The 16455-nt window shown below is 52.3% G+C and overlaps 2 protein-coding genes across 3 annotated transcripts in view; one reads left to right on the top strand and one right to left on the bottom strand.

Moving 5' to 3' along the window:
• Window positions 1-276: 276 nt before the first annotated feature.
• C1H19orf44 (chromosome 1 C19orf44 homolog) lies at window positions 277-15360 on the bottom strand. Of its 2 annotated transcripts, none has more exons than XM_044921984.1 (9): window positions 15279-15360; window positions 13958-14142; window positions 11880-12645; window positions 9039-9348; window positions 5955-6028; window positions 4831-5233; window positions 3691-3786; window positions 2141-2307; window positions 277-757 (listed from the first exon to the last, which is right to left on the bottom strand). In XM_044921984.1, exons 3-9 carry the CDS (start codon window positions 12642-12644, stop codon window positions 686-688), a joined length of 1887 nt encoding a protein of 628 aa, XP_044777919.1. In that variant the 5' UTR covers window position 12645; window positions 13958-14142; window positions 15279-15360; the 3' UTR covers window positions 277-685. The 2 variants fall into 2 exon arrangements, with proteins under 2 accessions (XP_044777919.1, XP_021538953.1); XM_021683278.2 differs by having other exon boundaries at window positions 9039-9354.
• Window positions 15361-15621: 261 nt separating this feature from the next.
• Window positions 15622-16455, top strand: part of CALR3 (calreticulin 3) — an 18939-nt gene continuing 18105 nt past the window's right edge. Inside the window, exons 1-2 of the mRNA XM_021683157.1 lie at window positions 15622-15712; window positions 15929-16030. Of these exons, the coding sequence (XP_021538832.1) occupies window positions 15622-15712; window positions 15929-16030 (193 nt within the window). The remainder of the gene's footprint in view (window positions 15713-15928; window positions 16031-16455) is intronic.

The following is a 16455-nucleotide window of genomic DNA, read 5'->3' on the forward strand; positions in this document are numbered from 1 at the left end:
AATTTGATTTTGTTCTAGATTTCCTGTAGCTGTGAATTGTTCAAACGTGTCTGATTCAGGATAAAACGTAAACACGTGCTGTTAACGATTTCTTGTGGATTTTACTGTTTTGCCTTCAAATAAAAACTTTTTTTAAAGACCTTTTTCTCTGTGTGTTTGAGTTAGAAGCGCGCTCGGGCCGAGTCAGGAGGGGCTGTGCCCGGTGTGCGAGTCTGAGTTGTGCAGTCTGGTCGGAAGCCGTGTCCTGGCATCTCCCGTCGGCGTCCCCGGCCTGGGCATCTGGTGCTGGCTCCTGTGGAGCAGACGGGGCTTCTCGGCCCTTCCATCTACCTCCGCTCACCAGGAAGGCAGCCCCTGGCCAGTCCGGCCGCCCCGCAGGGCTCCAGGCAGGCGGGCACCCTCCATCCCACCGGGAGCGGGGACCGAGCTGCCCGTGGGTCCGGCTCCCCCGGCCTGCGCATCCTCTAGGGTCGGGCGCTGGGCAGCCCGGGGTGGGGGCGGGGGAGGAGGCTGGGAGCGGTCGGCCCCTCATCTGGGAAAGGCTGGAGCCAGGACTCCACTCAGGTGAGTCCTGGGTGCCACCTCCCACCACTGTCCCCTGGAAAACAACGTGTGGGCGTCACAGCCGGCGTGCTGGCCCAGCGTGTTAGCTCGAGCCCACGGACCCCGCCTCACCTCCTGGTACTCACAGCTCCTTCTTCACCTCCTCCAGGGCATCCTCCATGGACAGCGGCGCGGGCCTGTGGTGCCTGATGTACTGTGGGGCAGAGGACAGAGACGTCACCACTGCTGCCTCGGTCTACTGAGTCTACTGAGGCCTGGGGTGTTGGAGGTGGCGCCTGTCCCCATTGGCTCCTGGACAGGCGGACAGAAAAAGAGGCGGGATGCCACGTGACAGTGCTGTAGAAACGAGAGATGAGCCCAGAAGGCTCCCGGCAGGGCACCCTGCAAGGGGCAAGCCCTGACTGGGTCTGAGAGGGAAGAGCAGCCGTGGCTGGGGGTGGGACCGGCAAGGGGCACTGCCCGGGGGGCCCTCAGAGCACACGGGGCCCGGGCGCCACTCCCAGGATGTGGGCCCAGTGCGGGCACGAGGAGCCACGGTGGGCTGCAGGCAGGCGACGTGGGCAGACCGCTTCAGCTGCATCCCATCAACCAACGTGCAGGACCAAGCAAAGTGAAAGGACTGCAGAGGTACAATCAACAGTCCAGAATGGGGGCAACCGTCGAACAAACAACCTGTTTCCTTGAACAAATAAACTACAAGGAGACATCAGAGAGATGGGGGGGGCAGTGCAGGGGAAACCTGAGGAGCACGGTTCTCAAAGTGGGCACCCCCGTGGTATGTGCGAGAACCGCCGCTCTGACCAGGAGGCCAAAAAGACCCCGGACAGTCTTGATGTATGGACTTTGTCTGGGTTCTGATAAAAAAAACAACAAAATGTACACCTTCACGAGACAAGTGGAAATCTAACGCTGGATATCCAGCGATATTAGGAAAAGCTCGTTTGGTTTCGGGATTATCATGGTATCGTGACCATATTGTTCAAAAGTCCTTTGTTTTGAGAACTACGGACTGACGTAGATAAAAGGACAGAAATCCCCATGCAGAACAGCTCATATAGTATGATGCCATTTCTATAAAGAAATACACACTAGATAGAATGTTACATCTATTACATTGTAACATGTATTTGATAATATACAATAACACACAACACTGTAATTCTCTACATAATACAGTTCATGTTTTGCACGGGGAAAATCCAAAGAACATCGAGTTGGTAATAATCATCTCTGAAGTTATGGAAGGCTTTATAAACTACCTCTCTCTGTAACAAAATTTTTATAAAACGAGCACAAATTTTTTATAATCAGACAAAAATTAAATTTGGGGAGAGAAAAGTGAGTGTAACATTCTTGGTGCCTCAGCTCCCAGGACTGAGGAGAGAAGCCCCGCGGGGACAGAGCTTGGGAAGGGTCTGTGGAGGGACAGGACCCCCCCCCGCCGCCTTTGCCCTGAGGTCAGAAGCAGGCTCCCTCTGCTGCGACCACAGTGTCCCCGCTGCCCGGCCTGAGCCCCGTCCCCCTCCACGAGCGAGGCCCCTGCCCCCTCCCGGGAAGGGCGGTGTGCTGCGGTCACCTGTTTGGTTTCCTCCAGGGTGTGGTAGTGGAACGCGTCCCGGTCCAGGGACTGCAGCAGGGACCCGTGCAGGTGCCGACTGGCCTCCATGAACTGCTGCGTCAGGCTCAGCTGCTGCTTCAGCATGTCGTTGAGCACCAACACGGCCGGGCTGTAAGCTGTCAGGGCTACACCGGCTCCGTGTCACCCGGCCGGCCCACCCACCTGCCCGCCTCCCCACGGGTGCCCCCCGGAGCAGGGGGGGGCACCTGTCCGCTGCTTGGGCCCCTGTGCTCGGCAGCACCCGCATGCGGCCACTGCGGATGCTTTCTGGAAGGTCCTGCCCTCTCCCAGAAGTACCAAAGGCCTCCACCCTGGAGTGAGCAAGCTGCTTTCTGAGGGCTGGCGTGGGACTCTCGGGAGCTGCTCATGTGGGATGCTCAGCGCCCAGGCAGAAACCTGAGTCTTAACGTCCGACCGCAGGACGAAGTCTAGCCAATCGGCATCCCCAGCGGTACACCTGCCCCACGGGAACCTTCTTCACGCCACTGAACTGGACACTAAGGAATAGCTAAGGGGGTAAATCTTATGTGGGTTTTTTTTAAAGACTTTATTTATTTGATAGAGACAGAGAAAGCATGAGCAGAAAGAGGGAGAAGCAGGCTCCCCGCTGAGCAGGGACTTGATCCCAGGACCCTGGGATTTTGACCTGAGCCGAAGGCAGATGCTCAACCGTCTAAAAGCCACCCAGGCGCCCCATGTTGTGTTTTTAAACACAAAACTAAAATAATTAAAAATAAAACTAAAAATAAAAAAGTTTTCATTAAATTCAAAATATATTGAAAAATGGAAGTTGTGTAAGTGTTCGAAAGGATCACTGGAAGGCTGCGTAACAACACAGAACAAGCTCGGGGGTGATAGCTAAACGGGAGAGTTTTTTGAAAGGATATAAACAATCCCGTGGTTACAACCAGTGTGTTTTAGTATCTTCATCTTTAAAAAAACTGAAAAGGGCAAAAACATAAGAGGTACTAGCTGGACCCTTGTTTGTGTCCCTCAAGTGGTCAGTGGCCCACTGTGAGGACCTGACGCAGCCTGGGCTCCCGATGGCAGCTGCCGGGGCCTCCCCCACCGCGGGCCAGGCCGCCCGGGACCCTGGCACTCCCCGGACTCGGCAAGGCACCAAGGCCCGTGGCTGCTGGGCTGGCTGCCTCTCAGTACCGGCTCAGTGTCTTCGGGGGAAAAACTACTATGGATTCTGGACACAAAGGCACAGGGCAGGGGGGGCGGGGGAACACACAGGAATAGCCCGGCTGGGGTGGAGGGCTCAGAGTTGTGTTACTCACAACTTCCCTGTTTTATCTGACACGGGTGTCCTTTGGCAAGACAGACCGAAGGTTCTCGGACACTCAGTCTGTCGTCCGGGATCCTAGGAACCGTGGCAGTTGCCTGTGGCGACAATCTCACCAACAGACCCCCCCATACCCAGCACTAATGCGGGGCACCGCCCCTCCCAGGGTGGCTGTGAATCTGCGCCTTCACTGCCAGGACCCACTGAGCTGGGCTGTTACCTTCTATCGAGTCCGCGCTGACGACGTGACTGGCAATGGGCACGGGGTCCACGTAGGCACCTCCCAGGGCAGGCCCGATGGCCGCCACGCCGGCCCCTGTCCCAGCGACAGAGGGGGAGGGGATGAGTGGGCAGGATGCCTTTCATCAGCGGACAGGACATGAAACAGGCTACACGAATCTCATCTTTTCTCTTCTGAAGGACAGCCACCCTTCTGGCTTTGTCAACCTCTTCCCTTTTAAAATTTCCCCAAGGCTGCCTCCATCTTTCTGCTGGCTTCTCCTGGTACAAGTCAGTTGAGCTGGCCCAAGCGGTTGCCGCGGTCACACCGGCTGGTCACGGTGGCATCGGGCCCTCCCCACCCCGGCCTTCCATCTACGGGCCATGAGCAGGCTTAGGGATGTGCCCTGGACTCTAAGAAGCCAGTTTATTTAGGCTGTGTTTTCCTCTCCTTTCAGTGTCAGGCCTAGTCTAGGAAAACGGCATCAGCTATGTTTTATGAAAGTTCCCTTGAAATTTCAAAAAAATACAGAAATGCACACATTTGCCCACATGGGACAACCGGCTACGTGGTCAGGCAGCACGAGGCTGTGGAGAGGAACGCGGAGGTTTCCGAGTCACAGAACCGGGCTCCCAGTGCCTTGAACGCCTTCTAGCACTTGGCACATCTGCCTGACTTTCCTCCCCGAGAAGCAAGAGAATGGTCATGCCCTGCCCCGGTGTGCAGCCCAGGCTGATTTACGGCTAGGCGCCCCCAAATCAAAATGCACACCGCAGGTGAGAGGTACAGCCCCTTGCGCAGCCCAGGAACAAGCCCTGGTGACACTGTGGGTGTCCACCTAGACGAGAAAAGAGAGCGGGGGAAGGTTTAAAAGAAAGGGACCTTTCCGTTCAGATGGGCCAAGACTGAAGCTGGGGCCAAGAGAAACGTCTGGAAGGTCACACCGGGCATGAAGAGAAATGTCGGCCTGGGGCTGCTGCCCCTCATCCTCGGAAGAGGAAACGTGCCCCACGGCCCCCTGAGCTGCCTAACGATGATGACCCGAACCTCCAGACCCTGCAGCTCTTGGTCGTGCTTCCAAGGATGCCCGCGGCACACTGCGAGAGCCTGCGCCTCCCTTGGGGGGCCCCCCCTGCTTACCCTCTGCCCACTGGTAGGTGAAGGTGGGCTCGAGGGTCTGCACGGCCGTCTCCTTCATGAGGACTCTCGTAACATCCCTGACCCGCTTCTTCCAAGGCTTGAGTGTTGGCAGGGGAAGGTCTGGCTGCAGGCTTGCAGAGAATTCTGACAAAGTGTCCGGCGTCCTGTCAGGAGACTCCTCAGAATGGGCCCTCGACTCGGATGCTGTTTCAAAATCTTCCGAGTAAGCTGAGCTCACCGCGCTCGCCATGGGCTCTCGAGACTTTGGCCTCGGGCTGGAAGCACCCTCAGGCCCAGCGGAGGAGACCGACGGCTCACTCAGGCACTCTGAGACCTCGCTTCCAGTGGGGGGACCTCCAGCCTGGGAGCTTTGGCTAGATGCCTTTTCCCGCTGGCCTTCTTTCTAAAACAAAGAATGACAGAGGTAACTGGCAAGTGGTTTTGCCTGATCAGCATGCTCAAAATACCACTGTGTTGGAATGGGTCCCCAGGGAGCCCAGCAGGTGAGGGTCCGCACTGGTCCTTCGGCGGCTTGGGGCGGGCCCCGGACTGTGAGCGGAACGCGGGAGACGCTTCAGCCTCACGGGGCTGCCCCGTTTGAACACTGATGGCATCAGCCTGTGTCGGTGGCACATGGACGAACTCTGCTGAAGTGTCATCATTCTGTATCACGACAACGTGCGTTCGGGAGTGAGGTTACTAATGTGGCAAGAATCACAACGGGGCACTGGGCTGAGCACAGGTCAGCGCGGTGTTGTTTCGGGGCGGTTTAAGTGGGACCTGCTTCAATCATCTGCTACATCAAGTAGCTTTCTCCTGTTATCACCCAAATCAGGATCTCTCACCCGGGGCGCTCCTGACATTTGAAACTCAAACATTTCTTCGCAGTGGGGCCATCCTGTGCTGCGTGGGACCCTGAGCAGTGTCCCTGGCCGCCACCGCACCCCCAGCCCCGGCCCCAGCACCCAATGCCAGCAGTGCCCTCCACCCGAGTCATGACCAAAAACGTCTCCAGACATGCCAAGTGGCCCCTGGGGGTTAAGAACCACGGGCCTCATTGAAGCACCACCATGGCAAGCCTCTCCACATGACCGACAATGAAAAGTGAAGTTGGCTATACTTACTTTCTGTTCTAAGTCTGAGTTCTCGCTGACAGCTGGAGCCAGATCATCAAGGGACAAAAGATTGATTCGAAAATCTGTAATCAAAAATGCAACATGGCAACATTGACTCATTTATTTCCTCCACAGTGTTTACCAGAAACGTGCAGTCTCTGTCCTTCATAAGCCAGCACAAGGATTGACACACTTTTTCTCTACATAGTAAATATTTTCCACTTTGTATCCTAGCCTGTATCACAATTACCCAGCTTTGTCCTTACGGTGCAAAGAGCCACCACAGACCGTGTGTAAAACAAACGGACGTGGCTGTGTTCCACTAAAACTTTATTTATAAAAACAGACCCTGGGCCAGATGAGTTGATGATGGCAACGCAGTGAAGGATGCGTGGTGTCAAGTGTGCTCAAGGTACGGGGGGTGGGGATGGGGGACAACTCAGGCAGACATAAGACTAGACCCGAAGTGTCCTAAGTTCCCATTTAAAGCAAGTTAAGGGCACAGGAACCTGAAGTGAACCAGCATTGGGCATGCCAAATGGCCCGTCGCCAGTGCCTGCTCACGTGAGTGCTGGAGACTTGGGAGCACAGAGTCCTCTGCGGAGTTCTGGTATTCCAGATTTCTCTGGACCTGAAAAACGAGCCCGCGCCTCTAGGCGGACGGCCAGTGAACATCAGCCAACGTTGGCAGGAACTCAATTATGTAGTTCAGTTCAGGCCCTGAAGCATGGGAGCGGGGCGGGGTGTGGTGAGAGAGAGGGGGAGAGAGGGAGAGGGAGAGAGTGCCCGGCAGCGGGCACGGGAGGGAGCAGGGCCCTCTGGGCAGCAGGGACAGAGCTGGAGGTGAGAGGGGTCTGCCCCTCAACACCTGATGGTCCTAAGCCCCAGAGTGATTCCCCCTCATCACTGCAGTCCTGGGGGCTCGCCCCTCCTCCGAGCCCTCTTACTCTGACGGTCACCACAGTTCACATGGCGGGGAGGTCCAAAGACACAACCCTGGAAAAGCCTCTGAACTAAAAGGCTTCCCAGCCGGCCCAGAGCAAAGGCACTAGGGTGATTCTGGACTTGAGGGCTTTGGAACAGTGTTGGCAGTGGCTGAGGAACAATGTCATTGTCACGTCGGTCAACCTTCCTGCGGAGGACCAGCCGAGGCGCTTCACAGGCATGATCTCACAGGCATGGCTCTGCCCCCACTTCAGAGATGAGGAAACCAAGGCACAGAGAGCCCCAGACTGCACAGCCAGTAAGAGGTGAGGCCAGGACGTCCACCCCAGCTACGTCAGACCCTAAACTCAGAACGTATTCACCACTCCCAGCTTGCCTCCCTCTCTGAGGCTACATCTGGACGAGGGCAGGGGCTGGCCACCAGCAGAGGCCCCTCCAGGCCGGCAGTGAGGACAGAGGGCAGAAGGGCAGGGACCTGGGTCTGTCGCTGCCCCGCCAGCCTACGCCCACCTTCCCATCCACATGAGGGAGGTGACATGGAGCCAGGGAGGGCAAGGACACCCACTTACCAGCCTCTCGGGCCCAAGGATCAGAACCACGATTAGCGAGGTGCCACGTGGCATCCAGCAGATGGCAGCCACTGAGGGGGCCCAAAGGGGCTTCTCACACTGGCAGCCTGGGGCCGGGCCCCCTGCATTCTCCAGCCCTAACGAGGGCACCTTTGTTGACAACACTCCCCCCTTCCTCAGCAGATCTGCTGCTGCCCCTACTGGGGCGTTCACACCCAGGTTAGTCTGTGATGGGGTTCGAGACACACTACCCCGACACTCGGCACCTTGGCATACTGAATATTTCAGGCTGAAGGAACTTGAGCAAGGGCAGGTGCTGCAAGAGGTAGCCGCCCTTCTCCCCTGAAGCAGCTCATAAGACCCTCGAGTGAGAAGTGCCCTCCCTCTACCTGCAGGAAAGGAGCCTCCTCTTTCCAAGATGGAGGGACACCAAGAGGAATCCCAGCAGGCCTCACTAAGTGTGCCCCTTTACTACCCTTAGCTCATTGCCTTTTGTCCTATCACGTTTTCCCACAACTTTCCACTCCTCATCAGGCCTAACATAAAAATGCTCACACACAACTGTTTCTTCGGGTCTTCATTTCCTTATGAAGGCTCCTGTGTCACATAAAACTAATATTGGATATTTATTTAACATTTATTTAACATGCTTTTCTTCTGTGAATCTGTCTTTTGATGCAGGGCCCCCGCCGGGACCGTGGAAAAGCGATTTTCCCTCCCCTCCTGCTGAGTCACAAGTTCCAGGTCCCCCAGCACGCAGGGGCCAGGGCGCTCGTGGGCCTGGTTTGCCATCATCCTCCTGCAAACACAACACTTGGTGCCTCCCGGTGCCCGCTGGGCCTTCGGGACACAGTTCTACTTGGATCTCATGATGTAGTACCCCAGACAGAAGATGGAAGAGTTGGCTGCACATTTTTTTCCTTTCTTTTTTAAATACGTGTAATATTAAGATAAAAATAATGTTGGAGTGCCTGGGTGGCGCAGGTGGTTAAGCGTCCGGCTCTTGGTTTCAGCTCAGATCATGATCCCAGGGTTGTGGGATGGAGCCCCGTCTCGGGCTCTGTGCTCAACAGGGAGTTGGCTTGGGGTTCTCTCTCTCTCTCTCTGACCCACCCCCTGCTCATGCTCTCTCTCTTTCTCCCTCTCAAATAAATAAAATCTTTTTTAAAAAAGATAAAAACAATGTCGAATAATGTTGAAATAATAGAAATGTCTAAGCGTGACTGGTTAGAGATTTACTTCCTTTTCCGAATTTAAAAAAGAAAGGAGGCAAATTTCTCTTTCACCAAAACGAACACTGAATCGCCCTTCTGCTGTACGTGGCTCTAGGATTTTGTTTTTGGGTTATTGCTCTGTCACTGGTCAGGGTTACTGGATGAAGACATTAGAGATAGAACAAAAATCTGACTTGGCCCCTCCACCAAGAAAGAAGGTCAGGAAGCAGAGGGCGTAGCGTGAGCCACGCACTTCCCATGGCAATACCCAGTGACTGCCCCCCCGCCCCACCCCACCAGGGACCCTCCAGGTGGTCTCGCCCTTCCTGCCCAGGGTGATAGCTGGGCATAGGGCCATAGGTTACCGTTCAGGCTGTCATCAGCAGCTTCTGAGAGCGACTCATCACGAGGCCCAGCCTCACTCCTTCCAGGGGAGGAGAACTTGTCATGCCGTACCATCGAGGCTGACTTTGGAGAGGGGCCAGGGATGGAAAGCGATGCCGTGTGGACAGCTGTGTCCCCTGAAGTGTGAGTCTGTGAGGAGTGAGCTCTCGAGCACACGCTGCGAAGGGTCCCGTCTGCGGACTGTGAGGCTGGCAGAGGTGATGTCCGAAATGACTTTGGGCTGGAAAGTTCCTCACTGGGTAGCGAAAGGATTCTTGGCTGCGTTGGGATCTGATCCTACTTTGGCGGAAATAAATGAAATTAATTACCAAACAGGTGACAATGAAGTCCTTACCACTGAACAATGTGGCCGGAGTGGGGCATGAGGCCAAGGATCAGCAACCAAATAGTTCTCTTTCTGTGCCTCTTTCTCTCCCTCTCCCCTCATTTCTAGGAGTCAAGCTACCACATTTAAACAAGATAATACTGGGACCAGAAATATTCCACAAGTAATCAGAAATATCACTTGGCTTTCAAATAAATTTTGTTAATTACACCTTTTCTAAATTAAGGCCCCTGAGGGGCACCTGGGTAGCTTAGTCTGTTAAGCATCTGCCTTGGGATCATGATCTCAGGGTCATGGGATCGAGTCCCACATTGGGCTCTGTGCACAGTTCAGAGTCTGCTTAAGGATTCTCTCCCTTGCCCTCTGCCCCTCCCCCAACTCATGCTCTGTTTCTCCCTCTCTCTCAAATAAATAAATAAAATCGTTTAAAAAATAAATAAAATTGGGCGCCTGGGTGGCTCAGTTGGTTAAGCGACTGCCTTCAGCTCAGGTCATGGTCCTGGAGTCCCGGGATCGAGTCCCGCATCGGGCTCCCTGCTCGGCAGGGAGCCTGCTTCTCCCTCTGACCGTCCCCCCTCTCATGTGCTCTCTGTCTCTGTCATTCTCTCTGTCTCAAATAAACAAACAAAATCTTAAAAAAAAAAAAAAAAATAAATAAATAAATAAATAAATAAATAAAATTAATTAAGTCCCCTGAGTATATGGTCTATGATAGCCTGGACCTTCAACAGAACCAAAATGTATATACAGATATTTTTTCCCCTTAAAATGCAGCCTTTCCATCACTTTACACCCATGAAGATGGCTCTAGTCACCAGTGTTAGCTCTGATCACAAGTGCTGGTGACAATGTGGAGAAATTGGAACCCTCATGCACTGCCGCCAGGAATGCAAATGGCCCAGCTGCTGTGGAACATAGCTTGGCATTGCTTCAGTACGTTACACATGGAATTACTAGAGGGCCCAGTCATTCCGCTCGTAGGGACAGACCCAAAAGAACTGAAAACAGGGACTCAAACAGGTATGTGTACACAAATGTTCATAATAGCACTATTCACAAATAGCCAAAAGGTGGAAAAGACCCAATATGCCCGACAATGGATGGTGGAGAGATAAGATGTAGTATATTCACACAATTGAGTCTCACTCAGTCGTAAAAAAGAATTAAGCTCTGACACATGCTACAATGTGGATGAACCTCAAAAACATTACGCTGAGTAAAAGCAGCCAGTCCCACAGAAGGTCACATACTGGATGATTCCATGTATATGAAACATCCCCACCAGGCAAATCCACAAAGACAGAAAGCCGATTAGAAGTTGCCAGGGGCTGGGGGAGGGGAAAACGAGGAGTGATTATTTAACAGGTACAGGGTCACCTTTGGGGCTGACGAAAATGTTCTGGAACCAGACAGAGGTGGTGGTTGCACATCACGAATGGACTAAATGGTGCTGAATTGTTCATCTTACAAATGTTACTTTTTGGTTATGTGAATTTCATCTCAATTGAAAAAAAATGCAAGTGCAGCTCCACCACTTTTCCCGTGTGGGGCCCCTGACGAGCACGTATGGATCGGCACTGGCGAGCAGTCACACCAAGTGCTGACCCGAGGTGCACACACTTCCTCCAGGTGTTATAAACTGCCTAATGCGTCCCAAATCCTGTCACCCACAGAGCAGGCCCCAAAACAGGCAGCCGAGACTGGCTGGAGCCCAACCGTTCCTTGTCAAACCCCTTCCTTAGTAGCCCATGGGAGACGGCTGCTGTCAAGTCTCTAGCGCCATGACCTGAAGAGCAGACGCAAGGCTTCGGTAAGAATAAGTATATGCAGGGCACCTGGGTGGCTCAGTCGCTAAGCGTCCAACTCTTGATTTCGGCTCAGGTCATGATCTCAGCTTCCTGAGATCGAACCCCACATCGGGCTCCACGTTGGGCATGGAGCCTGCTTAAGATTCTCTCTCTCTCCCTCTCCCTTTGCCCCTCCACCTGCTTGTGATCTCTCTCTCTCTCTAAAATAAATAAAATCATGGGGCGCCTGGGTGGCTCAGTCATTAAGCAGCTGCCTTCGGCTCAGGTCATGATTCCAGGTCCTGGGATCGAGCCCCGCATCGGGCTCCCTGCTCGGCAGGAGGCCTGCTTCTCCCTCTCCCACTCCCACTGCTTATGTTCCCTCTCTCGCTGTCTCTCTCTGTCAAATAAATAAAATCTTTAAAAAAAAAGAAATAAAAATAAAATAAAATAAATAAAATCTTAAAAAAAAAAAGAATAAGTGGCTCAGTCGGTTGAGCATCCAACTCTTGATTTCAGCTCAAGTCATGATCTCAGGGTCGTGGGATCCAGCCCTGCGTCGGGCTCCGCACTCAGAAGGGAGTCTGCTTGAAGATTTTCCCTCCCTCTCCCTCTGCCCCTCCCCCCTCAAATAAATAAATAAATCTAAATAAATAAATAAATAAATAAGAAGTACACGCAAACCTTACCGAGAACAGTTTTGTCTGTTCTTTCTCACTGACTTTGGGGCTGCCGAAACACTGATTCGTGTGTGTTTCTTTTTCTCTAGAAGATTCTAGGAAGCTTCCCAGCAACTCTTTCATTTCCTCCTCATCGCTGTCTGGACAATCTAGTTTTCTAGTAGGTTTTTTCTCTTTGGGTGTTTGAAAATTCCTCTCTTTTCCAAAATGTGCTTCTGGGAAGGTATTTTCAACGGGTGGTTCTCTCCTCTTTAGAAACCTACTGACCTTCCCATTCCGTGTGTTGCTCTTGGCCATGGAGACTTCATGGGCTTGTTTCTGGGAGGTTTTATCCAGGTTGTGTGAAGGAAGTTTGACTGTACTCCTGGGGAGGACTGTGTCTGTGCTCTTTGGAAGACTGTCCTCAGAGGTCTTCAGGTCAGATTCCATGTCAGACAAATCCATCTTCACCTTCCGATTCATGATCTTGGTTTCTATCTGAGCCAGCTTTGTGAGCGCGGCGCTGGCCCTGAGCTTCGAGGCAATGGTCGGGGGTCTCCCTGAGGAGAGCTTGTGCCCACCCCCCACAACAGCCTTCTCTTTCAGAAGTGAGTGTTCTACACCCATGGTTTGGTTTCCTTTTAGAAATCTGCTATGAGCGGGTGCTATTTTGGTAAGACTTCTACTGATTTTCAAGTTTCTGATTTCTTCTATTTTTGAATCTTCTAAGGAAATATCACTAAAATCACCAAAAATATTGCGCACGGGATGGCTGGTTCTTCTTATGGAAGCCATTCTAGGGAGTAAAGAAAGGAAAATGTAGAGTAAGAATACCTGACGTTAAGGGCGCCTAGGTGGCTCAGTCGTTAAGCAGCTGCCTTCGGCTCAGGTCATGATCCCAGAATCCTGGGATCGAGTCCCGCATTGGGCAGAGACCCCGTGACCTGGCAATTCCACGTCTGGGAATTTACCTACAGTTACACCCAGAAACGCACACAGAGATGTGTGTTCAAGGAATGTCACAGCAGTATTGTTTGTACTCGTCAAAAACCTCAACCCATCCATAGAGACCTGGTGCGATCCAGAAGAGCGCATGCAGATGAGGGAATACGATGCAGCCGTTAAAAGGAATGAGGGAGATCTGTGCATAATAACGTGGCCAGCATAATACTATGTGAGGCAGAAAAGACAAGATGCTCAACCATTGCTTGTTCCCATATTGTTTGAATGTTTTAGCAAGGCCATGCGTTATTATTATTTTTTTTTAACTCACTGTGAGACCTAAAAAAGCCTTTTTTCCCATCCCTGTCCACTTGGAAAACGAGCTCACTGGGATTGCCAAATTAAATACAGGACACCCAGTGATTTGAATTTATGATAAATAGTAAATAATTTTTAAAATATGAGTATAACCCTAATTTTTTTTTAAGTAGGCTCCACACCCAGCACGGAGCCCAACACAGGCCTGCACTCACAACTCTGAGACCAAGACATGAGCCGAGATCAAGAGTCAGATGCTTAACTGACCGAGCCACCCAGGCACCCCGACCCAGATTATTTTTATACTAGAAAGTAGTATGTTCCAAGCACCTTCAGACTAAAAATTTATTTATTGGTTATCTGGAGTTCAAATTCAACTGGGTGTCCCGTATTTTTATTTGTTAAATCTGGCAAGCCTATGTCTTCTGCGCCTTCCAAACCTGAACTCAAATGTTTTGTGCAAGGAAAAGTATTTAACCCAGCCCTAAGATTCTGTATAAGAGTGAATTATTTTTCTTTTACTCTCTGTTTCTCTGCCTAGTGTGCTGGCCTGCTTGTCCCCATCTTAACCACCGGGGCACTAAGGCCTGAGCTGGGTACTAACAGTACTAACTAACCTACCTAGCACAGGCCTGACCATAGGGGTCAGTGAATACAAAACCACCCCCAGCAGAAACAGTGCAGAATTCCTAGCCTGTGTGACACTGGGCAAGTTACTTAACCACTCTGTGCTTCAGCTTGCTCATCCTAAAAAGGTGGTAATAACTATGACCCTCACAGGATTCCTATGGTCATTGTAGGGCAGGAATAAATAGTAAGATTTAGATAGTAATGTTTGGAATACATACTTTTAACTGGCTTTTAGCTGGAAGGACGTGGTAAAGAGGAAGTGGAGCACACTGGCACATCGACAGCTTTATTTTTTTGTAACTGAAGCTCAGGAGAGGACTCGGCCCTGGCCATTCTGTGGGTCAGAGGGAAAGCCCGACCACCAGGCCAGGTTTTCGGGCATCTAGTTCTTCTGCAAGTTTCCCTAGGTTTAAAAATAAATCAATAATGGTTAAAGAGGCAAATTTTGTGTCAAGTCCATTTTACTACAAGCTGATCTATTTTTAAAACACACAATTAAAAATAAACCAATAGACAAAAGATATGAACAGACATTGCACTGAAAAAAAAAAGATATGAATGGCCAGCAAACACATGAAAAGACGTTCAATGTCACTAGCCACTAGGCAAATGCAAATCGAAACCACCAGATCCCACTTCACATCCACTAGAATGCCTACAATCAAAACTACAGATAACAAGTGTGGGTGAGGATGTGAGAAAACTGGAACCCTCATACACTGTCATTGGGGACTGTGAAATGGTACAGGGGCCAATTTGGAAAACAGTCTGGCAGTTCCCACGTAGCCCAAGAAGATTGAAATGTATGCAAACGTTCATAATAGTATTCGTAGTAGACAAGAAGTGGAAACAACCCAAAAGTCCATTAACTAATGAATGGATGAGAACTGACGTCCATCCATAAACGAAACGATCTGTAAAGAACAAATACAGATACACACAACACGCATGCATCTCGGACACATCATGCTAAGGGAAAGTAACCGGATGCAAAAAAAACCCACACTGTATGATCCCATTCATAAGGATCATTCAGAAAAGGCAAATCTGCACAGTCGCAAAGCACCTCAGTGGTTGCCTGGGGCTGGGAGTGCGAGCGAGGAGGGACTGCAAAGGGCCAGGAGGGATATCCTTGGGGCGACGGAGAAGTCCTAAAGCCGGATCGTGGTGATGGCCGCACCACTCGGTAAACTTATAAATAAAAGTAACTGAATTGTACACTTAACAGGGGTGAATTGTATGGTACGTAAACGAATCTTCAATCCAGTTGTTAAAAATAAGTAAAGCTAACTTTGAAAACACTGACTCCCTTCAGACCATCGGGCTCTTCCCCACCGCCGGGAGCGACCCACTCCCGACCACGCTCCCAAGTGGGCCCCGACGGGGAAACAGGCGTGAGGCGCCGGGCCGCCCTCCCGCCGCCCTCCCAGCCCAGCTTCACAGAACGCTCCCCTTTCCCCGCAACTCCTCTCCCGAGTCCGGACGCCAAGCCCTCGGCAGCCCAGCCAAGCCCTCGGCAGCCCAGCCAACCCTGCCAACCTCCTCCCACGATGTCCATCCGCAGAGGCCGCCACCGCGATACGGCCAGCCACTCAGGCCAGATGGGACCGTTGCCCCCGGCAACAGCGCCAGGGCGGAAGAGACTACATATCCCGGCGCGCGCCGCGCTCAGGGGACCAATGGGACACCAGGTCACTATCGCGGTGCGTCATGGGAGTGGTAGTGCCAGGACGGGCCCGGCGTGCACTGCGCGCTGGGGGCCAATGGTGCCTCAGGTCACAATCGCGAGGCGTGACGGGAGTTGTAGTTCTGGGCCGGCCCGGCACGCCGCGGAGACCTCTGGGAGCAAAGGGGCGGTTACGAGAAGTGCAGCGCGCCTTCCATGGCTGTGGCTCACGTTCCGCTTTGGGCGGTCTGCATGCTGAGGGTGGCGCTAGCCACGGTCTACTTCCAAGAGGAATTTCTAGACGGAGGTGAAGAGGCGACGCCCGTGGTGGTGGAGTGGGGGCGTAAGCTGCCCAGCCAATAGCCCGAGTCACCATTGCCCCGGTTCATCGCCGCGGGATCGGTGGTGGCGAAGCCTCGACGCTTCGAAGCCTCGAGCCTCCGCCTCCTACCCGCCCCCCCACACACCTTCCATGACTCCAATGAACAGTTTCAGCCCTAACCCGTGTTGTTTCCCCCCACAGAGCGCTGGAGGAACCGATGGGTGCAGTCCACCAATGACTCTCAATTTGGGCATTTTAGACTCTCGTCGGGGAAGTTTTATGGTCATAAAGAGAAAGACAAAGGTTAGTGTAGGAATGGTGAGGAAATCGAGCTAAGTGTCCCACAGCCCCCCCCCCCCACCACCATAGCAACCTTGCAAGGTAGGTGTGGCACACCCCAACATCTCTTAAAGCTGTTTCACCGATGGGGAGACTAAGGAAGGCTTGGATAAGGTCTGGCACTACTTTTTCTTTCCTTTCTTTACTTGCCCAAGATTGCCCCATTGTATACCAACTAGTCGCATGAGTTTGGAGACCCCAGATCTTTGACCTGCAAAGGAAAGAAAGTTAAGGGATATTTCTCATTTTTGTTTTCACTTTAAGAAGGAAAAAATGAGGATAAAAGGTACGTGTTGTCAGGTGCATAGATCTTAGGGGTACAGAAAGATGAGTGTTTACATCTGTACACCCTGGTCAAGATAGGGAACATTTTCAGAGGTCCCCCTTGC

The sequence above is a fragment of the Neomonachus schauinslandi genome, chromosome 1 (genome assembly GCF_002201575.2).
Source record: "Neomonachus schauinslandi chromosome 1, ASM220157v2, whole genome shotgun sequence".
In the NCBI taxonomy this organism is placed as follows: Eukaryota; Metazoa; Chordata; class Mammalia; order Carnivora; family Phocidae; genus Neomonachus; species Neomonachus schauinslandi.